At 38.7% G+C, this 23,744-nt stretch overlaps 2 protein-coding genes across 10 annotated transcripts in view; both read right to left on the reverse strand.

Annotated features, from left to right (window-relative positions):
* Nucleotides 1–1,309: 1,309 nt before the first annotated feature.
* atf5a (activating transcription factor 5a) lies at nt 1,310–7,343 on the reverse strand. Its single transcript, XM_042724077.1, has 4 exons — nt 6,908–7,343; nt 5,122–5,367; nt 3,578–4,790; nt 1,310–3,354 (listed from the first exon to the last, which is right to left on the reverse strand). Exons 2-4 carry the CDS (start codon nt 5,261–5,263, stop codon nt 3,168–3,170), a joined length of 1,542 nt encoding a protein of 513 aa, XP_042580011.1. The 5' UTR covers nt 5,264–5,367; nt 6,908–7,343; the 3' UTR covers nt 1,310–3,167.
* A 4,882-nt stretch (nt 7,344–12,225) lies between these two features.
* The window catches only part of phldb1a (pleckstrin homology-like domain, family B, member 1a), a 43,749-nt gene continuing 32,230 nt past the window's right edge, over nt 12,226–23,744 (reverse strand). For 5 of the 9 annotated variants that reach the window (XM_042724067.1, XM_042724063.1, XM_042724065.1 and 2 more), the window contains 13 exons: nt 22,670–22,755; nt 22,129–22,248; nt 20,651–20,770; nt 20,183–20,341; nt 19,795–19,938; nt 19,410–19,505; nt 18,651–18,720; nt 18,269–18,512; nt 16,985–17,075; nt 16,463–16,609; nt 14,931–15,150; nt 13,730–13,815; nt 12,226–13,421 (listed from right to left, as the gene is read on the reverse strand). In XM_042724067.1, coding sequence (XP_042580001.1) covers nt 13,281–13,421; nt 13,730–13,815; nt 14,931–15,150; nt 16,463–16,609; nt 16,985–17,075; nt 18,269–18,512; nt 18,651–18,720; nt 19,410–19,505; nt 19,795–19,938; nt 20,183–20,341; nt 20,651–20,770; nt 22,129–22,248; nt 22,670–22,755 — 1,724 coding nt within the window. In that variant the 3' untranslated portion in view covers nt 12,226–13,280. The remainder of the gene's footprint in view (nt 13,422–13,729; nt 13,816–14,930; nt 15,151–16,462; nt 16,610–16,984; nt 17,076–18,268; nt 18,513–18,650; nt 18,721–19,409; nt 19,506–19,794; nt 19,939–20,182; nt 20,342–20,650; nt 20,771–22,128; nt 22,249–22,669; nt 22,756–23,744) is intronic. The other 4 variants (XM_042724064.1, XM_042724066.1, XM_042724069.1 and 1 more) reach the window with 4 other exon arrangements.

Here is a 23,744-nt window from a genome sequence, read left to right on the forward strand (position 1 = left end):
TCGTGTGATTATTAGTGTCGTTTTTTTGTTTTAACTTGATAAATCGTCTTTCCCTGTTTGTTTTGTTTCTAAAATGGCTATTTTATCTGGGATTGAACGAACTAACGTCCAAACTTTTTTACTTTTCAAACGTTTTTGTCACAAGAAAAGCATTTTGACGTGTATCCGAAGTAGCTACTCAACCTTTAATTAGGCCAACATTTGTTTTTAGGAAGAAATATTTACTCGAAGTTAAATTATAATTTTAGAAAGACATTAAAAGAAACTTTTAAGTAAACAAAAAAAAAAAAAAAAAACAGTTTTTCTGACAGACGTGAACTAACACTGTAAATCATTATAGACCTTTAGCGCGCAAAGTTGAATGCGCAGATTTGTTTTATTTATTCATTGTTGTAAAAACCGTTAAAAACTTTATTTTAAAGATACTTAGAAAGATTGATACATTTAAAAAAAAAATGGGCGAAAGTGAACTGTAGCGTGTAAATTAAATTATTGTTTTTCTAAGCTGATTATTCAGATATGTCTTCTAAAATGACATTCGCTTGTTCGTCTTAACACTCAAGCGCAGAAATATTTAATGATTAATTCAGTGGCCTATATGAGTTATTTGATGATTTGTGATCATATGTTTTCGCCTTACAGTGTTTCTGTGTGAAAATGACGGAAATCAAGACTGTATTTAAATACTGTTTGGTGAAAAGTAAGAGAAGTATTGAACAATAAACATCAGGGCTGACCGGCGTTCAGAAACTATAAATAACCGGACCTGTTAAAATAGCCCAGGATTAACCTCCACACACAAATATTACTTTTGACAAGCATAAAAAGAGTTTTATTTTCCCTATTCTGGGCTCCTTGTGCATTTGGTTCCTCCTCGGTTCTTTATTAGTTAGGCTAAATAAAATAAAAAAAACGTAAACGTTTACTAATCCAAAACGACTGTCATGACACAAAAGACAGGAATGAAAATTACAGTTAATAATAAATCACAAACGTCTCAAAAATACATAGATTTAAACACCCTGCATTTGTATAATAATCGTGTTAGGCTATTCTTTTTTTCTCCCTCACACACACACACACACACACACACACGTAACTGACAGTGTGTGGAATCATTTGAGTTTCCTTTTCTTCCACATCGGGCTTTAGTGAGGATAGGGAATAGTCCTGCTCCATATATTTGGCTTTCAAAGCTGTAAACAATTTTCCGGCCAAACAAGGGATAAACTCGGTTTATCCGTTAAACTCAAGGTCTACCGATTAAGCTCTAAAAATCTCACATGAAGCCATCATCGCCAAAATGCACTGCTGCTGACACAAATCACTTTATTTGAATTCAATGGAATAACAGGAAACACAAAGTAATTCATCGGAGACGATACATCGAAATGCCTCGTACAAAAAGACTAGTCTTAGTATTATAGCTGGTGTAAACTCTTGGAAATCGTGTGCCTTCGTTTTGGGTTATTAAAAGAAAAAGAAAAAATTCTCAACTTCACAAAATGACCGTAGCTACAACATAGCGCATAATTAGCTATATTTCATAAACATGATTGTATACCGCCCAGGAAAGCATATTTCAAGTCGATATGCTAAGCTCTCTCAGTATCTAGGTTGCTTATTTAGAGGAATTCAATTATATTTGTAATATTGCTACATAGTAAAGTACACACCACACTAAGGTAAAAAATGCCATAAAAGGAAGAAAGAGGAAGAATATAAAGGAACTAATCAAAGCCTGATTTGCAGTTGATTTCTTTGATGTTGTTGTAATTGTGATTAATGCATGTCTCCTATTTGAGCAAGTAGAAAATCAGAGTCACTAGACAAGTAACCAGAATAAAAATCATAACATTTGTCAAAGATTATGCATGATCGCAAATGCAAAAAATCATAACTTGAATCATTTACATTGTTGATGAAATATTGCTAAGAAGCTGGGAAGTCTGCAATTCTAAAGCCACCACAATCATTTCAGTGATTACTAAAAAAAAAGCCATATCACTACAAAGATTTTACTTTCTGTCCCCCAACACACACTTGTACATTAGAGCAAACAAGCTTTATAAAATCACAAACCCTGATTGTAGTCGCAATAACAGCAGAGACATTGGGCCAAACAGCAGTTTGTGAATCAAATGCCACTCATTCACCTCTAATGAAACGTGTTTGCCAAGAGAATATAAAACAGGACTTCTTAAGCAAGAAAGACTTTTGCAGTAACATGTCATTCAGACGAAAGAAAAACAAACATTCTTTATAAAGAGCCATGAAATCTTCAGCATGCAAGAACAAAAATACAGGGAATCAACACACAACATTATTAGGCAGTGCCATATCTTCAGCATCGAGTTACAAACTGACATACCTCCATGACTTTGGACATAAATCGTATACCTGAGCTGCAGGACTAATCTAAAATTGGGGATTCAAAAACACATCATCAGGTTCGTTATTCCTGAGGGAAATTTATTTCAAGAAGTGCTTCCCCTGAAACTCAATATATAAGAAACAGATTGCTTTAAATATCAGTGCTCATTCCTTAGTTAATAAATGGAAGGAAAAAAGGAACTACCAATGTTGTACTGATTGTGCATCATTAGTATTAGTACCATAAATGTTGAAACTGCTAAGAAATAAATAAGAAGAAAATAACAAACAAAAAAACAGCCTCTGTATGAATTAAAATCAGTGCAGGTCATATGCGGAACTTGTGATATTACCTTACAGCCTTTTCTAAATAAATCAAGATGCGTTTCATTCGATCTTGTCTTATTCAGTGTTGATTTCAGTCAATCCTGAACAGTAAACGCTCTGTTGTTAAAGCTCATTTATGAAAACCAGAAGATGAGCCGTCTCTTGAGAAAAGTAAGAGAAAACAATCAAAAACGGCCGTCGTTACAGTCAAAGACATAATCACAGTGCATATTGACTGATTTGGAGTTATTTCTGAGAAAGTGGATGTCTGTGCTGCAGCTGTTGATGGACTTTGTCAGTTTGTAACGAAAATTAAATGATTGAGTAACGTGCAATAGTACAACCTCCACCACATCTTAAAAAAAGAACACATTCAGTCAGAAAACATTCCAACTCAAATCTCCATTGCCTTTCAGACTGCTAACAATTCTACTTGCAGGACCATCGTCAGGTGGTCGAGCTTTTGGTCAGGCGCTGGTTTCCTGTTTGAGGCGTTGGCTGCGGGCCTTGTACACCTCAATCAGGAGGTCTTTCACGTACTGGATCTCTCGTTCCACCGATTCTGCCTTGTCCCGTAGCTCACGGTTTCTGCCCTCCAGACCGTGAAGCTGTTCCTCCAACGTGTCCAACTCCGCTCGCTTCCTTTGGCGATACCTGTTAAAAGCGATTCATACAGAGGATATTCAGTTTTATTTACAGAAGGTCTGGTCTTTTAAATCCCACAAGCAGCTACTTCGTAATGCCCGCAGGCACTGTAGTCTGAAGCATAATATTTTGTACTTTCATGACTAAGTGTAACTTCAGAACCACATTAAATTTTCTATGCTCACTCGTCAAGAATACAATTGACACCATTGTGATTCTGAAAGTACTCTACCTGTGAGCTGCAGTCTTGTTCTGGTCTCTCTTCTTCTGTTTGCGTTCACCATGGTTCACTTCGATTAGTGGCACCTCGAGGTCTGGTTTCACAATGCAGGGGTCTTCTTTCAGCACACAGACTCCTCTGGCACACGGGGACCCCATTTCAGGTCCGTGGCGGTCACCGCTCAGGCATTCGGGGCTTTGGTCTTCGAGAAAGCCACAGTGGAAGTTATGTTGCCGGTGGATCTCTACGCTCTCCGCCTTCACTGGGTCATTGATGGCCCCAAGGAAGCTGTGGTAGGCCTCTTCTTGGGATGTACCTTGGAGGAAACAGCTTTCGTTGGGTTCCGTCTTCCAGGGGATGTTTGCCTTCGCATCGCTAGCACCATTCTTGGCTTCGCTCATCATCTCCATCTCCGCACTTCCTCCTATGCTGCTTAAATTGACTTCTCTAGCACCGTACATCATCATTTCGTCTTTCTTGTGGGGAATTTGAATGGATCCGCTAAAGTTGTACCCACCGCCGCCGGCCTTGCTCGCACCGACGGCCTCTTCCGTGTAGCGGCAGTTCTTCTCTTCTTTGGGTAAAATGGCGCACCTCCTGATTTCCACTGCACTGCCGAGGCAGTAGCCTTTGCCAACCACACGCTCATCTTCAGCACAGCTGTAGCTCCCACCAGGTGCAACAGCTGAGTTACCTGAGGAATTTCCTTTGGAACTCCAGATGCTACTCTCATAGCTGTCACCCACCCTCACCCCATCGGAAACTCTCTTGCGGCTGCAGACGTTGCTGTTGGGGCGGCTGCAACTGTAAGGGGCATGTCTAGGAATCTTGGTACGGCCAATGGGACCCCCACAGAAGCTCAGCAAGTCAAGTTCTCCAGTTGCCAGGGTAACAAGTAGAGGGCTGTTTTCGGATTGGTTGGAAGTAGAATATGATGCGTAGGGCAACTGGTAATAAGACGGTGGACCAACTGCCGTTGGACCCTTGTCGCATTTGCCCAGTTTCGAGGCTTTTTCTGGGAGTGGGTCAGACAGGAAGTAATCCTCCAGCTGAGCAAGCTCCTCTTGCAGCAGAGAGGTCATGACCTCCAAATCTGAGGGCACCTGGATGTCATGCTGGAGGGGCGAGGGGGGAAGGGATGCATTGGGGGAGGGAGAGGAGTGAGGGGTTGGGAGGTAAGAGGAGAAATCTACTTCTTCCGTCATCCAGTCACTAAAACCATTACCTATGGGGAAAACAGAGGTCAACATGTTAATCATTGGCCTAGAGATCCAATGTAGCACAATTATTGAAACCAAATAAACAATTATACCAACAGTATTTTAACAACCCGTTAAAAACAAGAAAAAAAATTAATAAAAACAAATCGCATCTCAGCGTGCTTACTAAATCCAAAATGTGAAAGGTAGCATTAAACTAGCATGTTATCTACAAATAATATAAAATAGATCCACGTTGGTAGTTTTACTCACTGTTCAAGGAGAACGAAATGTGCTGCAGTGCGGTGCCCACCTGAAACTGGGAAAAATAAAAAAACTGTTTTCACTGCAACTCACCAATTAAGTGCTTGTTCTCCTCTGGCCCCTCCCCTCTGCGCCCCTCCGATTGGCTGTGGTTAGCCTGTGGGTGAGAGAGAGTGAGGGGGTCTGCCGGGCAGACGAGTAGAGTCTTCCAAATGGGTGCTGACATTGTCATCATCCTGTCCGTTGATCCTACGATTCAAAAGTCCGAGCTTACAGTGCACGATAGTGAAGTTTGAGAGTTGAGCCACAGAAAACAGGGCTTGGTGTGCATTATGAAACCTAAAAAAAAAAAAAAAAAAAGGGGGGAAATATGATGAGGGACGATGCGTTAAAACATTGCCTATGGAGGTTTCGGTGTATCTGGTATTGAGACGACACTATCACACCAACCGTGATTCTTCAGTTGCTAAAGTAGGATGGAGAAAATGAAAAACGAAGGGGGAAAAAAATCATTGTGTCCTAGTTGGTGGGACTTTCCATTCTAAACTTATCCTGGCTCTCCTAAAATATCTAAAAATATCTGCATCTGACCATAAATCCATATTTTCAGAGTGTTAACCATAAGAGATGCAGTGCAAACTGAGTAAAATTACTATAACCCCCCCATTTCGTTACAGCATCAGCTGAGACACACTGGTGATTAGCGAGGGACCAATTTAGAAAACTATCACTCTTCCATCCATCAAAGTCCCTTGTGCCCACTTAGGGGAGTTCTACTGAGATCCTAGAGAATCAGGCGAATGCTCTACTTATGGGAAATTTATTAGCAGCCTAAATATACAAGACACATACAAATGTAAAGCTTCTTCAGATCATATTTTGGAGCATGCCAATAATAAATCACAATATCAAGAATTTTTTAACTTTTCTTTTTCATTTTAATGTATTTACTGCTGATTTCTGGACTATCTTTTGTTTGTATGATGCAACCTTAGGTGCCTTCAAATGCTCTAGTTACCTCTGCACCTGAACTGATGTCCAGTTTGTTTACAGTCTAAGGTCAGACACTGGAGAATATTTTATGCTGACAGAGTCATCCGATAGAACTTACAAAAAAATAAAAACAACAACAGCAAAGAGCAGAAATAAAAAGCTTTCATCTCTTCTTTTGCAATCAAGCATTATAAGTCATTTCTAGCAGCATGGCGGGTGCAGACGTCTCTGAACTGGATGTCTGAACTTGGCCAGCACGTGGGTTACAATCTATGACGTAATGCGAAACCAAAGGCAGCAATTTTTCGTGGAAGCTTTAAAAACGACACATGCTTTTTCGCAAAGTGGCATTTTTTTAAAGACAACAAACAGCATCCGCTGCATGCAACATGCAACAATACATTCACGTGTCAGATATTGTTGTAAAAATTGGCAAAAGGAAAACATTTGCTAAGAAATAATGAGAGAGAAACCTTTGTAGCCTCAGCACTATTGTTTAAACAGACAGGCAATGCATCGGTTTAACAAAGATAATCACTCTACAAAAAGTTGTTAAACAATCAAGTCTTACTTGGAAGTGCGTAAAAGAATAGAATGTGTCAAAATAAATTGAACACGTGAAAATGCTCATTAACTAGGTCAGACTGATCATTATGGGATCATTTCTAAAGTTGAAAAACTGTGTAGCAACGAGCTGAAAGGAGTTTCTGAAACTTTTTCCAATAAGCAAGACAGCAGTGTATAAAACAGCGCCTGAAACACTGTTACAAGTGACAACACTCTGAACAACACTTCAACAAAAGCAATACACCTAAAAAGTACAAAGCCAAGAGACAAAACAACAAAAGCCCGAACAAAAGAACAAAAAGTAAGAAGTTGTACTTACTCCATTCTTGCTTAAATGTTTTGAGCTTAGGGTGCGTTGCAAGAGCAAAGCACGGCGTTTCTTTAGGATCGAAGACTCTACTAAATTAAAAAGCCATGTCTCCTTCGGAGTGTCTAGGACTGAAGTGCTGTTGGTCTTGCTTTGTTGTGATGGAGTTGATGACTGAGAATCGGCTAATTGAGTCAATGCATCAGGTCACCCACACCTAGCAACCAGCTGCGTCACGCGGTCAGCCCCCAGTGCTACAGATTCCTCCGCCCTATGGATGTATTGGTCGAGATAAATTTCACACTTCGGGCTGGCGAAAACGCCCACAAGAATTAGCACTCACTTTCTCAACGACTTCCGAGAAAACACAAAATCCCGTTGGCACGTCCCCCTAACTTAAAACTACTACGGGTTTGAGACTCTGAGAGAAGAATGTGTAATGAAAGCGGCTGTTCGCGAGAGTTTGGAGGATTGTCACACAGTTGCATTAACTGGTTATACATAAAATATTCACATCGTAACACGCTTGGCATACTCTCTCATTCAAATATGTATTGTTTCACAGGGACTACTTGATTTCTTCTAGCGAGGAAGAACACTTTCTGCTACCCAGGAGATACGTGGCTGTTGTTGCAGGTTAGTTGCATCAGCGCTTCAAGCTGCTAGCAGATTCGCTGGACGGACCGAACCTGTCGAGCAGCGATTGGCTGGAGAGGAACTGTTGTGTTCTCTCATTGGCTGCCGCCAGAGAGACGTTGCTTCCCAGTGGTCTTCGGTTTTCCACTCTCCGTGCACATGTTTCAAGTAAACATCCCGAGAGCAAATTCTGAAAGTGGTTAAACTTTCAAGTCGCGGAAGGGCAGTTTAAAGGAACTTTACTGACAAAACATTGTAGTATTATTTGTGCCATTTGCTGATCTGCGTTTTAGACGTTTCCCTTCTTAGCGGTTCAGTTGAGTTGTAACTTAGTCCACTAAATTCTGTATATCAGATTTTTATTTTCATTTAGACTGTAGGGTGATTAAACTGTGTAATCTACATTTTGATAAGTAGACTATTATTATTAATATTTTATTTAAAAAAGCTGATAAACATGTTTACATGTTCGCTTAATTAATTGACACTGTAGCTACTCAGAAGAGCTGTAAAAGCGGCTTTAATCGTTTACATTAACTCTATTTACATATATAGAGTATTCTAATGTAGCGCGTGTAACAGGTGGCGTCTTTAACGTCATTTTTTCCATTTCAGCATCAGCATTTCTACAACTGCCCCTGGGAGAAGCGGATGTTAAATTCTGCGATCGAGCAAAACACAAACGCTATCTAGCTGGAGAAAGAAAACAGATAGTCCTTAAGCTATTGTTTGCTATATTTGGTAATTCCATCTGAACTTTAGAAGGACCGGCGCCACATTATGCTGAGCTATTCAAGTCATGCGCGGTCACAGTGAGACGAGACAAATTACCCTCAAACTCACAAGTACATCTCGTTTAATTCCCGTTAATAACGTTTTTTCAAAGAATCGAGCTTTGTTTTCCCCCCTCAGCAAATCCTAAAGCTGATTGAAGGAGCTATGTCTTCCTGTTGCTATAGTAATAGCGAACACTGCCCCCTATTTTAGACATGTTTTCTGGTTGCTGTTGCCATGGGATTTACAACGAGCGCTCTCGCTCCCTCTTTCGGCCCGTGTTTTTCAGTTTTGTCTCTGTTGAATTACGTTTGACATTCACCGAAAAGTTACTTTAGTCTTAAACAAACATAACTGCAACAAGTGCTTTTAAATAGTGTCGGTTTCATTGAAATTACTTTTCTGCTATATTGTATCGACACGCCCTTCAGACCCCACAGTCCGCAGTCCTCACAAATGTTGGGTCAAGTTGTCACAAATGGCGTTTTTATTATAAAACTTAGCTTTTTGGTTTATGAGGGGTTTATGTAATGAATCCGAGAAGCGCTAAACATCTCGCAAGACACGGAAAAAGCCAACAGACAGAGAAGTTTAAAACTGTCAGGTGGAGTATTCCTTAGCTTTTAGCAGAAGCTAACGTCTTCCTCGACTGACGAGAAATTGATTTTATTTACACTTAATAGCCCTGCGTGAACCAAGATGACACCTGGTTTCTCGAGGAGCAGTCAGAGAGCGACGGGATCAAAGAGGGGCTTCTGAAGGTACTGTGATACTGTAATTCCTCTTGTGAGTCGGCTCAGCCTCGCAGTTGTAGAAGTGAGGCCTGATGCAATCTTCGTGACCGCAGTCGTAACGTTGAAGAGATGGAGATAATAATGGTTGTTGAAGTGTGGGATCTCTCCCAGGAAAGCGCTGACTCTCCCAACTCGCCGTGTCTTAATTGGTCCGTGGGGGCGCCCTGTTTGCGCAAAGCGTGAGAGAAAGTCAGCAGTACACACACACACACACACACACACACACACACACACACACACACACACACACACCTCAGCCAAAGAACGCTCAAGTGCTGTTGGGCAATCATACTTGAGCTTTCTGTTTGTATTGGGATTTTTTTCAGTTTTAGTGTCTTATTTTGGATATTGAGATGTAGGTCCAGGCCGTGGAGGCGTTAATTAATCACAGCTTTTGAGGATTAAAAACGCTGGTTGGAGTGATAAATCTGTTCCCCTCCAAAAATCCAGCAGTCCAAATGTGGAACAATTAAACTAATCTCATTCAAACATGAAATGCAGTTTTTAGGGTGCACGTGCACCGATAAATACGATTAAAAGCAAATCTTATGATTTTATTTTTGTTTGTTTGTTTAATTTACTTTGTTTTGACTTTTAGAGCCCTCTCTGGCACTCTGTATGTTAGTCAGAAAATAAGTAAGGAGTGGGTGAGCGAGCAAACGCACCATGCCAAGTTCATGTATAGCACACATTAGTAACAGTTACATCACAATTTCATCACCATCTCCTCCTCAATTCATTGTTGTCTTTTTTTCATTCCCCTGCACGAGCGATCAAATCGTTTCAAGTTTCGATCACTTGTTATAACTTTTTTTTTTAAGTTTTATAACATCCAACAGGAATCATCTCAGCAAAATGACTCTTATTTCATTTCCCACCGAGGCGCCGTATCGTGGGAATCGGGATAACCTTTCAACAGGTTTCAAGAGGTTTGACGGCCGCCTTCCCCCAAACGTGCCCCATTTAGAATAACAAACTTGCAAGATAAAGATAATGTGACTAATAACCCGTGTTGCATGGCGTGAACTAACCGCAGTTATTTCATTGACTGTTCCTTCGGGAACGCGAGGCAGCGTTAAAGCTGTTTGATTTTGAGAAAGTGCATTTGTCTGGCGTTTCCCGCGGGACGCCGCCGCTGTGTTTGGGGTGCGTCTCGCATCTCCAACTAAAACACGAGCCACTCAAGGACAAACTCAAGGAGTTTTTCGCGTTGTATTCCCCACCCACCCTTGGTGTATTATTATTTTTCTGAATGGTTATTATTTACGTTTATGCGAATTTACATTTGTAAACAGCGAACGCTCCAGTGCGTCTGGACGAGCGCGCTCGCCGCTTCTGTGTGAAGATGCTCGCGGTTCTCGTGGTTGGATTAGGTCGGTTGATCACGGCTTCAAAGTGATGGGCTCTCGATTCCCGAGTGGCTCCCCTCAAATGTCTCCGAGTTGATCTTCACCATCGGCTCAACAGTTGATCATGTCAGCTCAGTCCCTAGTGATTTTAAGGCACAAACCTTCCCCTTTCTTGCTTTGATATATGAGACTTCAGCTGCTCTTTGAAACTCAGAGTTCTTGTAGGTTTAATTAGAGTCTTTGTTGTTTGTTTACACGCTACATTTTTGAACTAAAAGCGACGCCCTTGTTTCAATTTGTTGTTAAAAATTAGCGTGCCGTTCTTGGCATTTATTAGCTTTCTTAGGTTGGTTCCTTTTGCTTTTATGTTGCTTAATTTTAAAGTGAGATGAATTAGCATCAAGTGATAAATTAATTGGTGAGCTTCTGCTGCTGGAGACAAATGGCATCATTATAACGCTGATGACATTTGTAGTTGCATTTAACTGTTATGGTAATGACTGGGTGCGAGGCAGAGAAGAAAACAAGCTCAGGGCCCCGGGGCCTCAGCAGATCCAGCCCTCGCATCTGGTGCATGAAAACACGCGCTGAAGCGGTGAGACGTGACGAGTTGCGCCCTCTACCGGGCACACGGTGAAAACCAACCGCTTCACGAGCGAGCGCTCGGTTTGATTTCCAGACATAATCCCTCAAACAGAGAAATGCAAAAAGAGTTTTAAACAAAGTGTATATTGTTTGTGAAGTACAACTCTTTCGACCCGATGTCCACTGAAATGGACAAAAAACTTACAATTATAGAGTGTTGAATTTTTTTATTATTATTTGGTCTCATTTATGGGAGCCTTAAAATAGGGAAAATGTACTTTTGGAAGAATTCAGGTCTGAAGGGGTTCGGTTGTTTCTTTGTCAAAATAAAATAATACACTTTTTTGTTTTCATTTTTAAACGTTATTGTTTATACTGTGGGGAAATTCCCTGTCCATTAACAGAACTGCAGAAGTGTGTGTTCTGCAGTTACAGTGAGGAGTCTTTTATAACTGAACCCTCACATTGCCTGACAATGCCAGTAATGTTTTGTCTGTTAGGCAAATATAGCACTGGCTATGACATAATGATTTGTGCAATGTGAGTGATAATATTTTAGGTATAAAATATTGTGAAAGGGTCCTATTTTGAGGATTATTTAAATGCATGGATCAAGTTGGTTATACCAATATGATTATACACAGTAGTATTTTTATCAGGGAATTTTATATACATAATTTGTTACAGCTCGTAATAACACAGGGAAGATGTCACCAAAGTTATTTCTCAATAATGTTTGGAGTTAAGTGTTCAATTACAAAGTGTTCCAGAATTTTCTCTTCCCAACTAATTTTTTAAATGTTAAGAATCATATCTGTTTTGGTAAACAAGTGAACAAAATAAAACACTGCGATACATTCAGATAAGAGCCAACTATGTTTCATAAACATATACAATTTAAAGACTTTTTTTTTAAGTAGTTCTTTTTCTGTTTTGAATGTTTACCTTCCCCTCTGCATTGCCATGGATTGTTCTGTAACAACTGTTTCAGTTTTTCAATTTTGTCCCACTACTTTTTTTTTCACCTGGGCAATAATGGTGGAAATGGCCAAATATTTTGTAGTCAAGATATTAGCGTTTGTCTCTATGCAGAAATTTACTTATAAAAATAAACCAAGCCTGAGAAATATTCATTAGAGTAAAAGGTGTGACAACTAGCTCAGCTCTCCCCTATATGAGCACAAGAAAATGCTTTATTTTGTTAGACTTTTTATTTGCTTTAGAGTATATGCTACTTGTTTTAAAAAAGTTATTTAGAAATACATTGTTAGTGTTGTAACACTGAATTATCAAAAGTTCACACTGTTCTTTTCATTAAAGAGGATATCAATAATCTGAACAGCACAATACACAAAATATCAGATTATAAATCATAGTGGCACATCCACACATTTTTTAAAACCCTGAACTAAAAGATGTGCAAGTCAGAGTACATATATCAACATGGGTGAAGCTTTGGCAAGACAAAACCTGTCGGTACAAAAGTACCAAAGTCTTAAAAACAAAAATATTTACTGCAATGGTCCCCCACCAAATAATCTTGTATGATAAAGTTACAAATCAGGTAGCAGGCCTACAGTTTTTAGTTACATATCTAAGCACCTAAACCATTTGTTTAATAAACTTTGCAGCAAAGAACATTATATATATATCTGACACATACAGCACATGAAATGCAGTAAAATATCTTTCATAACAATTTAAAATGTGAATGCTGATTTTCTACCTAAAAGGAGATTATGACTGCTATCATGTACTATTAAATATCTCTTTGTATGTAACTGCACCTAAATAACTAAAAATAAAAAGGTAATACACTGATGTATATACACCTGAATACTTAAAAACTGAATACCATAAAACTGTAGATTGAAAAAAAAAAGTACTGAGCATATGATTGATTTGAAATGCCATAAAATACTGCAAGCTCTGTAACTGTCTCCTTTCTCTGTATTACAACAATACAGAGAAAAACATTCTTAGCTTCCACTCTTTCCATCTATATATATATATATATGTATATATAAAATATATATTTTCAGCTTCTCTTTTTAGTAACATAAAATCTGGCCATCAGTTGCACAATAATACGTCGTCATCAGGCCAGCCTGCTTTCCAGTTTTTCTCTCGTCACAATGTCAGTGCTGGCTGAAGTTTTTAAACATTATATTGCATATGTTACACGTCCTGTTAAATGAGTCGTGCCCGCTTTCCCATCACTGCAGGCAGAATTGCATCCACTCTCCCTCAGGTCATAAACTGCGTGTAGCCCTCGGCACCCGTTACTATGACATCCATCCAAATGCGCATGGCCTCTGGGGACGGTGCCACCATGAAATAAAGTCGATCGTGAGTCTTCACACAAAAGGTTAGCGAAGGATTCGGACTCTGTAAGGACAGGAAAAAAAGACAAAGTGTGTGTTAAAGTGTGAGAAGACAGAGAACAGCAGGGCAGGAAAAAAAAGGCATGTCGCTGAAGAGTAAAAAAAAGCAAGCATGACGAAATGTACATGAACATGAAGCCGCCTTTGATCTCTTTTGCCTTCTGCTGTAAGAAATTCTCTTTATAAAAAGACGCCTGTCTGTTTAAACTTTAACTGTGTGCTCACCAAAGTTGGTGCTGTAGTGTGAGTGGTATGGAGCTTGATTTGTCGATGTTGACAGTACACAGGAGTTGTTGAAAAAGCACTCATTACCTTAGTTGCGCTGCGCAGGTGATCGTAATACACCTCTTCTATGGCTTGGAAGTAGATGACACCCTTTAGTTTGGTCTCATGTTTATCTGAGAAGCAAAAACCATGAAGAAAATAAAAATTCTGTTAATAGATCAGCTTTGTTATTCATTAAGAAGAGATTACATTTGCCAGTTCCCATTTGGGGTTTATTTGCATTACACTATAAATCTGTTGTCATTTGTTTTGCATTTCAGTAATATCTTTTTAAATATCTTTTAGATATTAGAATAAAAAAAAAAGGAAAAACTTTTTAAAAGCTTTGCCTCAGGGACTGAACATGCACGTGGTACAAGTGAATTCTAGCGCACAGAGCGATTCACCTTAAAGCATTGTCTGTCTCAATTTAACACTGTCTGCCACCCACCATAGCTTCCCTGACAGACTTTGCTTTTCGCTACTTAGCGCAAATTAACACCTCTCTTCAGATTGATTCTATCTGGTAGATGATTTGAAACCACTGTTTTAGGCTTGTCAGCCTCTAGTGAGCCCCCTTGCACCTGTCGACGCTTAAGATTTATTACTTTCCCTTTTGAACATTTTTTTTGGCTCGCCTCTATTCGTTACACAGATCTGCTTAGTAATGGGATAAATTGTTTTTGTTTCATGTTTTTGAAGAGTTGTAAGTGCAATATTGTTACTTAGAACTGAGCCAGGGGTAAATCTACACCCCCATCCCTCACAAACGCTGGGCTAGAGAAAGTATTGCAGTTTATTTCATCATCATCATCACCATCATCATCATCACTACTAACATGGGGAGTGAGGGGGTGAAAAGGCTACACACATGAGCAAAGCATGTGTGTGAGAAAGAGAGAGAACATCTAAAAGAAAGACAGGATGATCGGAAATTGAGCGAACCCAGATACATTTCACCAGAATATGCCACTTTATCAATGCCGTTGGATTGTTTTTGTTTTTTTGTTTAACCTTGTTATTTCTTCTCTTTTTCACCTTACATACTTTGAATTATACCAAGCGAGAACAGAAAAATGATGTGCTTTCTTTTAGACTTAAATTCAATGCACTACCAAAATACAAGTTTTATAATTACATATAGTAAAAAAAAATGCATTTCAAACTTAAATTTTTAAAAATAAATAAATAAATAAAATAAACTATTTGCTGACAATTTATTTAGGAATAAATACAACAATTACCTTACCTACGTAATAAGAGAAGGTCCTTTTAAGTCGATCAAAGACAAACCAACGTTTTTTCCAAGATTTGATCTTGCCACCCATCTTCACAAGATGGCCCTTGCACATTTTCTCTGTAACAATGACATATGCACATGTGTCCACGCAGTGGCCTGATGACTCCACATGAGAACGCAGGTCAAACTCCTCTTTTCGAATAGGCAGGTAGCGCGTCATTGGCCGAGCCTGAGGAGGGCAGAGCTGGGATTAGCTACTGTCTCTAATATTTCCATAAAACTGACTTGCCCAGGTACACATAATAACAATATATTTCATGGAAATATGACATGATCATATTTATGTAGTGATCACTACATTGAAGAAGTTACAGAAAAATGTAAATTCATACAGTAGTGAAAATCGCAGGTTGATTTCATTGTTTTGGTTATGTCACTTATCGGTGTTTGAAACATTGGTGTCCTACTGCCCTGCCCTTCTTTGCCTCTGTCTTACACCCCTCCTCTTCCTCCCATCTTATCTTATTTCTGCTGTCTCCCTCTCACCATCTGTCTGCGTGTCTCCTCTCATCCACCTGCTGTGCGGAGCTGCTCTCTGTGCATTCATGCCTCCCGTCTGGCCCAGTCAAGCTGAGCCAGTGACCTCATAAAGACTTTTAAAGAGCAACTCAAAACATTCACTGACCTCGGAAGCGGCACCAGCGAAGCTCACTGCTGGGTTTAGAGTTGTAAGCAGACAGTAAGACTGTCAGTTCAAGTGTGTGTAGGCGCTACTCTACTGTGTGCGTTTCAAACGCTTCTATTTTTAACACTAACATGGTGTTATGTTATATATACACATTATATTACGCTTAACATTTAGTTAATGCTTATTCAACTAGTTAGAAATGTAATAAGCTAAAAGGGTCCTCTATTTTCTGGGTTTCTGCATGTTGTTGATGTCACACTGACTTTGACTTGACAGGAAGTTCTTTAAATACTACTAAATCAAAATCCAAAATTGCATCACTGCTATTTTTTTTTTTTTAATTATGCCAACATTTCTTTTTCATGAAGCCTTTTATATATATATTTATATGTATGTTTTTAAAGATTATATAAAATCAAATAAATTAAAACAATAAAATAATAAAATAACGAAGTAGTAAAATTAAATAATAAACAAAAATATCAAACTCACTTATAGGAGGTGTATTCAAGCAATTTCTTAGTTTTATTTATATCTCTGATGTATTTTTGAATAACCTTAGTGCCACATCACTGACCCAAATATACATTTATATATATATATATATATATATATATATATATATATATATATATATATATATATATATATGCACATATGAATGAACATGAACTACTGATCTATAAAGCATTATGATTATAAATATTAATATTTATTAATGACTTATTAATGCAAGCCTTATGTACTGTCCCTTTAATCTCACTGGGAAATGTGAGGATTTTATGTCTGCCCAATGAAAGGCTGGGCGACTATCTGAGAGCAGTTCATTAAGGTGTTCACCAGACGTACTGACCTGGGAACACTGTTTCTCTCTTAGCTTGACCTCTTCCTCCACAAGTCTCTGTCTGTGTGCAGTCTCATCCTGCAGCCTCCTCTCCACCTCTTCTCGCCGCTTTCTCTCAGCCTCCAGAAGCTGCTTTCGTGCCTGGACTTCCCTCTCCTGACAAAAAAAAAAAAAAAAAAGATTAAGACACAGAGGGGCTTCAAATCTACTGTGAGAACATTTAATAGGCAATAGGGAAAAAAAATACATACAAATACATAAAATTCACAGTGCGGTGTGGGGTGACTGGGGATGCATGAAAAAATAATTCAGCAAGAGATTGTCTGAGTGAGTATTACTGTCGGAGAGCTTGTTAAGATCCAGCCTTTCATGTCTATCACTCTTTGTAGGTAAGAAACAATCTTTAATGCAGTAATGCCAAAGGGACCAGGGGCTTCCTTTTTAAATTCATGAAAAAGATCTCTTTTATATGAGAGACAGGGAGAGGGATAGATTATATTTCACAGACAATTAAAGATTAATGGTACTCACTCGACTCTCCACCAGTCGAGCTTTCTCCTGCTGGGCCTCCTTCAACATCTTCTCCATCTCCTCCAGCCTCAGTCCTGCCAGCCCATTGCTGCTAAGGGAGAAACACACGGTTACTGTTGCTGCGGTGCTTCCAGTGGCAGAAGATGACACTGCCGGCCTGAGTGCCTTCATTCAAATTCTACTGAATATTACATAAGTGCAGTAAAAAAAAAAAAATGACAATAAAATAAATATCATTTCAGTTATCTAATACAAACACTGGCTGAAAAATTATTATTATTAAAATTATATATATATATATATATATATATATATATATATATATATATATATATATATATATTTTAAATATAATTGTTTATTTATATTTAAATATAATGTTCAAGTAAGACATCTTATTATTATCCATGTTGAAAACAGTGCTGCTTAATATTTTTGTGGAAACTGTGATACAGGTTTTTTGATAAACAGAAAGTACAGAAGAAAAGCGTTTATTAGATTGTATCTTACTATTTAAAAGTGTTTACTGTCCCTTTTGAACAGCAGTGTGTATTTAATAATGTAGCACAGTTAGTTTGGTTAAAATTGCATTTGGTAAAATGTCTAAATACAACTTGATAAAGTAGATAGATGTTAAAAATGCTTTGTTTTTACTTTTTTTTTTTCAACTCTCTGAGATGTCTTATCTTTCCTAAGCCCTAGGCAACTGCGTTTTTGCCACAGGTTAAAAAATAAAAAATCATGTGCATCATGCTCCTTCCTGTTGGCTCAGGAGTATGTGATTTTTTTCTACTTCACTTTTAAGTTAAGGACCTACATGCTTTTTTGATGGGCCTTCTTTACCAGCTCAAAGGAAAAGGTTGGTTGAGGGTGAGCAGGGCTATAGGAGTTTAAAATGCTGAAACATCTAACCGAAATGTAAGAATGCATGGTCAAAGATTCTTGTCCAGACTATCGATGCTGAAAAGTAGGGCAACATCAAGAGAATGTCTTTTCATGACTTCAACATCTGACGAAACACCTGAAGCCTCCCTGGCTCCAAGGAGCACATACTTTAAAATGACATTCTGTGCTCGTTCTGCCTCGGGACAAGACCAAACTTTGAAGACGAGAAGAATAGCATGTCTCTTTGTGTCATGTATGTGTTGTCATGGAAACAACCCAGGAATTATTCTGGGAAAAGGATGAAGAAAAAAAAAACATTTATGGGGAAATTGGGCAGCGTGACCCGTTGTCAGGGGAATGGAGGCAGAATGAAGGGTTCCCTTGACAACTGTGTCTCACCTTTCAGGTGAACAGGCGGAGTTGTTGCCAGTAGATACGCTGGTCTCCACGCTGTCAGAGCTCTCCAAACTCAGAGTGTCATACGTTGACTCTCCAGCTGGGGGTGCTTGGTGGTGCAGAATGGAGTGGTGTAACATGGACCCACCTGAAGGTGGGAAAGGGGAGTTAGAACCCTGTGGTGCCCCCCAGTGGCTCTGTTTAGGATCCGTAGGCCTAATTCTGGAATCATCACACGTATAGAGACCTAGAAAAATACATCCAGAGAAGATCAATAAAAACACAGAACTGTACAGTATGTCTACAGCCACCTTTATGTTATATGGTGCAGCAACTTAAATTGTTCAACACACACTGTTTACAAACTAATATGAGTGATGGCTACCTCTGCCCTGTAGATCCAATTGTCTCTTGGAGTCTAAGTCCAAATAAGCAGGAGACAGATCTGGGAGACTCTGAAGATAAAAAAAAAGAAGAGATAAATAGAAAGTGACACATTTGAAAATATTTTTACAGTTATAATGGAGCAACAGTGGGGGTTTTTGTAGTCAAACCACAGCCTTCATCTGTCTGGCTAAGTACATGACACATTGCTCAATCTAATATTTGAAGGATTAAATACACATTACGCGTCAGCTTTGTCTTTGAAGTAAGAAGAATTACTGTTTTAGTCCAACTGAAATCAAACTTTTAAAGTGAATAGAAACTACTGATCAAAGGGTAAACATAAAAGAGTAATACCTGTAATAAGTAGGAACAGAGTGCAACAGTCAGATTCTGGAAGTAAAAATCCCATTCATTTTCTCCATAAGATAAATTATTATTAATTATAATAATTAAACCTTTAAAAACAGTCAGACTGTGAGATCTATCTATCTATCTATCTATCTATCTATCTATCTATCTATCTATCTATCTATCTATCTTTCTATCCAGGGTAAGAAAGCTCTTGGATTTTATCAAAAATATCTTAATTTGTGTTCCGAACCTGAACAAAAGTCTTACGGGTTTGGAACGACATGGGGGTGAGTAATTAATGACAGAATTTTCATTTCAACTAACTCTAAAAGTTGTTTTCAAAAATGTAGACCGTATATTGTGGCCTCTTTACAACAGTCAGAGGTTATGGTTTAAACCGTCTTACTTTGGTGGGTGTGTTTCTGCCTGATGTGCTCACACTGGAAGGTGGGGGTGTAAAGGTGCCATTGCTCTGCCCCAGCTCACTGTCCTGCTTATAGATCTGACAACAAAACATCTCAGTGTTATTCATCCCTCATTTATTCGTATTCTCCGTCCAAAATGACAACTATGGCACCTTCCCCACACAGCAAGGAAGAAGACCACACCAAAGCAACCAAACCCAGCAACAAAGACCGAACCTCAAGCATTTTACATAAAAGTACTGAAATTAATTTGGTTATATCTGGTGAGATTCAAAACTAAAGGTACACTAAGGACAGATAACTTAAGGGCAGAAAAAGGATAAAGATGCAAGCAGAAGAGAAGATGGACAAATGAAGAAAGTTTACCTGCATAGGTTTACGTGAGGAGATACACTTAGCTGGCAGAGGGGGAGGACAGGCATGACTGGGCTCCCCAGCTGCCATAATCTCCTGGTACCAGCGCTCTGAATCTAGCCTGGGGATTGAGGGCCTACTCCATGCAGGCTGGGTCTGAAGTGCAGTCCAGGTAAAGGGAGGATGGATGGGAAAAAGAGGAAAATTTGATAAAGCAAGGAAAGAAGAGATACATGCATTGAAAGTTTGGAGTCGTAAATTAAAAGTATGTCTCATAAAACCACAGAACCTCAAAATCCCACTTCATTCATCTCTCTCTATTCAACAAGAACAAGCCAGATTGACACAAGCTATGGTAAATAAAGCTACCAACACATCAACACCAGGAAATAACACACACCTCAACAGGAAGTGACTGGGAGGAGCCACACTGGGATGTGTGGCTGGAGTGGACAGGGTCAGCGACAATAGCTTGGAATGATTGGACTGAAGATGTGGGGGAGGGGTCAACTTTGGGCATCCCGAACAGCTGGTTTAACTGACTGACTGTCACATACTCCTTTATACAATCAAACCATCACACACAAACACAAAATGCAATGAGGGCACTTTAGGTATACAAAAGCATTAAGCTGGCATAGCAAAGGCAGAGGATATAACAACGACACAGACAGCTGGAAAGAGAAAAAGACAGGAAGAAATGAAAAATAAGAGTTCCAAGAGAAGACAGCCAGGGGGTTATCCTGACAGCATAATAAAAAGAAAAGCCGCAAACTAGGAATAAATGGCATTGGAAAGGGAAACAGGAGGTGGTGAGGCAAAGAAAAAGGTTTTGTCATGGATGAAAGAGTGAGTGGAGGAGTCATACCTCACGAGGTGTGTCTGATGTTACAGCCAGCGGTAGACAAAGAGCGTTAGGGAAGGCAGTCTGGGCGGGAATACATCCGTTCCCATACATCTTATATACATCAGAGAGTCTGAGGTACTCCTGAGCACACACATTCATCCATCCGTACACACATCCACAAAGGATATCAGTTCATATCTCAAATAACACTTGAAGAACTGCACCAGAAATCATCATGCACCCACTGGAAAAGGCATGCTTGTGCCCAACACATTACAAACATGCCAAACACGTCAACATCTCCAATGTACACACATACAGCATGTGTGACAGAATGTCAATGTCCACCATATCACAGTACTATGATATGTGATCATACCATTCATAAATGGCCTGAACATAACAGATGACATGCTAGATTGAGGCAAACAACACTCACAATGGGCATATTAAAATCTCACAAAATGAGAACCTGTTTGTAACACTGCAACTGTGACCAATACAATTGATGAATGCTAAAAAATTAACATCACAAATACCCATCAACTCAATAAACTTCTGCAAGCATTCCAGGTCTTGACACTACACGACACGTATTTACACTACCATTCAAAAGTTTAGGGTCAGTATTTATTTATCTAAATGATTGAATAATTGATTGAAAGAAAGAAATTAACTTTTATTCAGCAAGGATGCATTCAATTTATCCAAATGTATATTTCAAATAAATGCTGTTCTTTTGAACAACAACATTGGATTGAATTAGCATATCTGTAATATTTCTGAAAGATAATGTGACACTAAAGATGGGAGAAATACAGTTATTTTGAAATATAATATTTTTTCACAATATTTTTTTATATTCATATTGTATCATTAAAATATTCTTACAGACCCCAAACTTTTGGTAATTTATGTTATAATCTCTATACACATCAGTAGGGTTGGGAACCAAAAACGATTCTTATTTAGAGCAGGTTTAATATTAAAAAAAAAAAAGTCATTGTGTTCCACAGATGGTTCTTACATATGCATGTCGGTGGAATACATTTACTGCAATATTTATTCAATTATTGCACAACACTACTATTTATTTGAAAGCGCCAAATATTGGACTCTAAGTCATTCATTTTAATGAAGTCTAGCACATTACAAATCAGTGTAGTGATTAACTGGTTATTCATATGACTGTCAGTAGTATTCCATAAAAATAAATGAATGAAATTTGTTCAGTACTGTTGTTGTTGTTACTGAAACCATCTGATCATTTGATAATAAAATTGCATTTCTTTTAGTACTAACAAAATCATTAGTGGAACCATTAAGGAACCATAATCATTAAATTCTTTACAATTCCCATCTCTACTCATCAGCCACACAGACACATGTTCCTTATGAAGGGTGAAATGACTAAACTGCACAAGCGCATAAGTGCAAATGACATAATGGTATTGTTAGTTTGTAAATCCCTCATAGCTGTCCTGGGGTCATGCTTTTACCTCCTGTGGCCTGTTAGAATATATCTGAGGGGTAGATCTTTGACAACAAGATGAGGGGAGCAGAGAAATCTGGGTTGGGAGTTCATTTAAAAGGTCAGGTTCACTGATGTAAAGCACTTCCTGTTTTGAATATAAACACCAAAGTCAGACAGCACCGAACAGACAGTGTTGCACAAACCATGCCAAAGAACATTTTTATACCATTATTTGTCTTATCAAACTTCTTCAGATTCCCTCTACATATTTTATGGCTGATCAAAGACGCATCGACATGAAGCTTATCGCCGATGGTGATAACCCAGAAAGAACATGCTAAGCGGGAGACGAGTATATCCCCACGGACACCACCACCATCAGGATGTACACAACGGTACGTTAATTTCAAACCAATGCACTAAATACTGAGAAACAGCACAGATATCTCATGAATTATAATGATTCTACGAGTTTAGATCACAAGACAGTCTGTTTACCAGCTTAGAGTTAAAAAAGTGGTTTGTTTGCCAACCTGTTTAAAGTCATGGCTGTTGAATGCTCTTACCTCCTTCGAGTTGGCAGGCTTGGAGAAAGTCCTTCCACCGGTCAGGCTCTGGTATCTCGTCTCCAGGGCAGATAGTCTCTCCTTTTCTTAAAGAGAAAAGTATACAGGGTCTAATTTACCATTAAAGGAATATCCTAGGTTCAACTCTTAAAAAAAAAATTATTATTATATATACATTATATATATATATATATATATATTAATTTTAGTGTTATGGTGTGTATGGGTCTTTTTTAGGAAAACATTTGAGGAATTTTCTCCATATAATGGACTTCAATGACGGCCAATAGTTTGAAGGTCCAAACTGCAGCTTCAATGCTGCTCCAAAGGGGTTTACGCGATCCCAGCCAAGGAATAATGGTCTTATCTAGCGAAAGGATTGGCCATTTTCCTAAAAAGTAAAAAATGTATATACTTTTTCATCACAAATGCTCCTCTTGCAGTAGCTCTGCGATGCGCAAACGCGTCTTCACACACTGGGTAATCATGTTGGAAAAGCTGTTAGTTCTTCGTCTGTGTATTTAGATTAAAAAAGGTATCTTAGGGTGAAAAATTCCATCTCATTTTCTCCTCCAATTTAAAAATCGTCCAACATAATTGTTTTACCTTTTTTGTAAAGTGCGTTTGACTTTCTTTGCATGTTTGCTTTGTAAACACTGGGTTGGTACTTCTGCCTACGTCACATGTGGGTGTTTACATAATGCGTGAGGCCAAGCTAGATCAAGACGAGCATTTGTGGTTAAAAAGTATATAAATTTGTATTTTTCTTAGAAAATGACTGATCGTTTCGCTAGATAAGACCCTTATTCTGCAGCTAGGATCCTGTAGAGTCCTTTGAAGCTGCACTGAAACTCCAGTTTGGACCTTCAACCCATTGGCCACCACTGAAGTCCACTATATGGAGAAAGATCCTGGAATCTTTTCCTCAAAAAACTTGAACTGAAGAGAGAAAGACATGAACATCTTGGATGACATGGGGGTGAGTAAATTATCAGGAATTGTTTTATTCTGGAAGTAAACTTCTTGAATATTTCTTTAAGTATTAAGGTTTTTTTGTTTGTTTGTTTGTTTTTTG

This window comes from Cyprinus carpio, chromosome B5, assembly GCF_018340385.1.
Source record: "Cyprinus carpio isolate SPL01 chromosome B5, ASM1834038v1, whole genome shotgun sequence".
Taxonomy (NCBI): domain Eukaryota; kingdom Metazoa; phylum Chordata; class Actinopteri; order Cypriniformes; family Cyprinidae; genus Cyprinus; species Cyprinus carpio.

Excerpts from the sequence above, each read along its gene's own strand:
- atf5a (XM_042724077.1), bottom strand. The coding sequence starts at position 5,263 with ATGATGACAATGTCAGCACCCATTTGGAAGACTCTACTCGTCTGCCCG. Across the intron at positions 4,791-5,121 it reads GGAGAACAAGCACTTAATTG|GTAATGGTTTTAGTGACTGG; the intron begins GTGAGTTGCAGT and ends TTTTCCCCATAG. Across the intron at positions 3,355-3,577 it reads AACAAGACTGCAGCTCACAG|GTATCGCCAAAGGAAGCGAG; the intron begins GTAGAGTACTTT and ends CGCTTTTAACAG.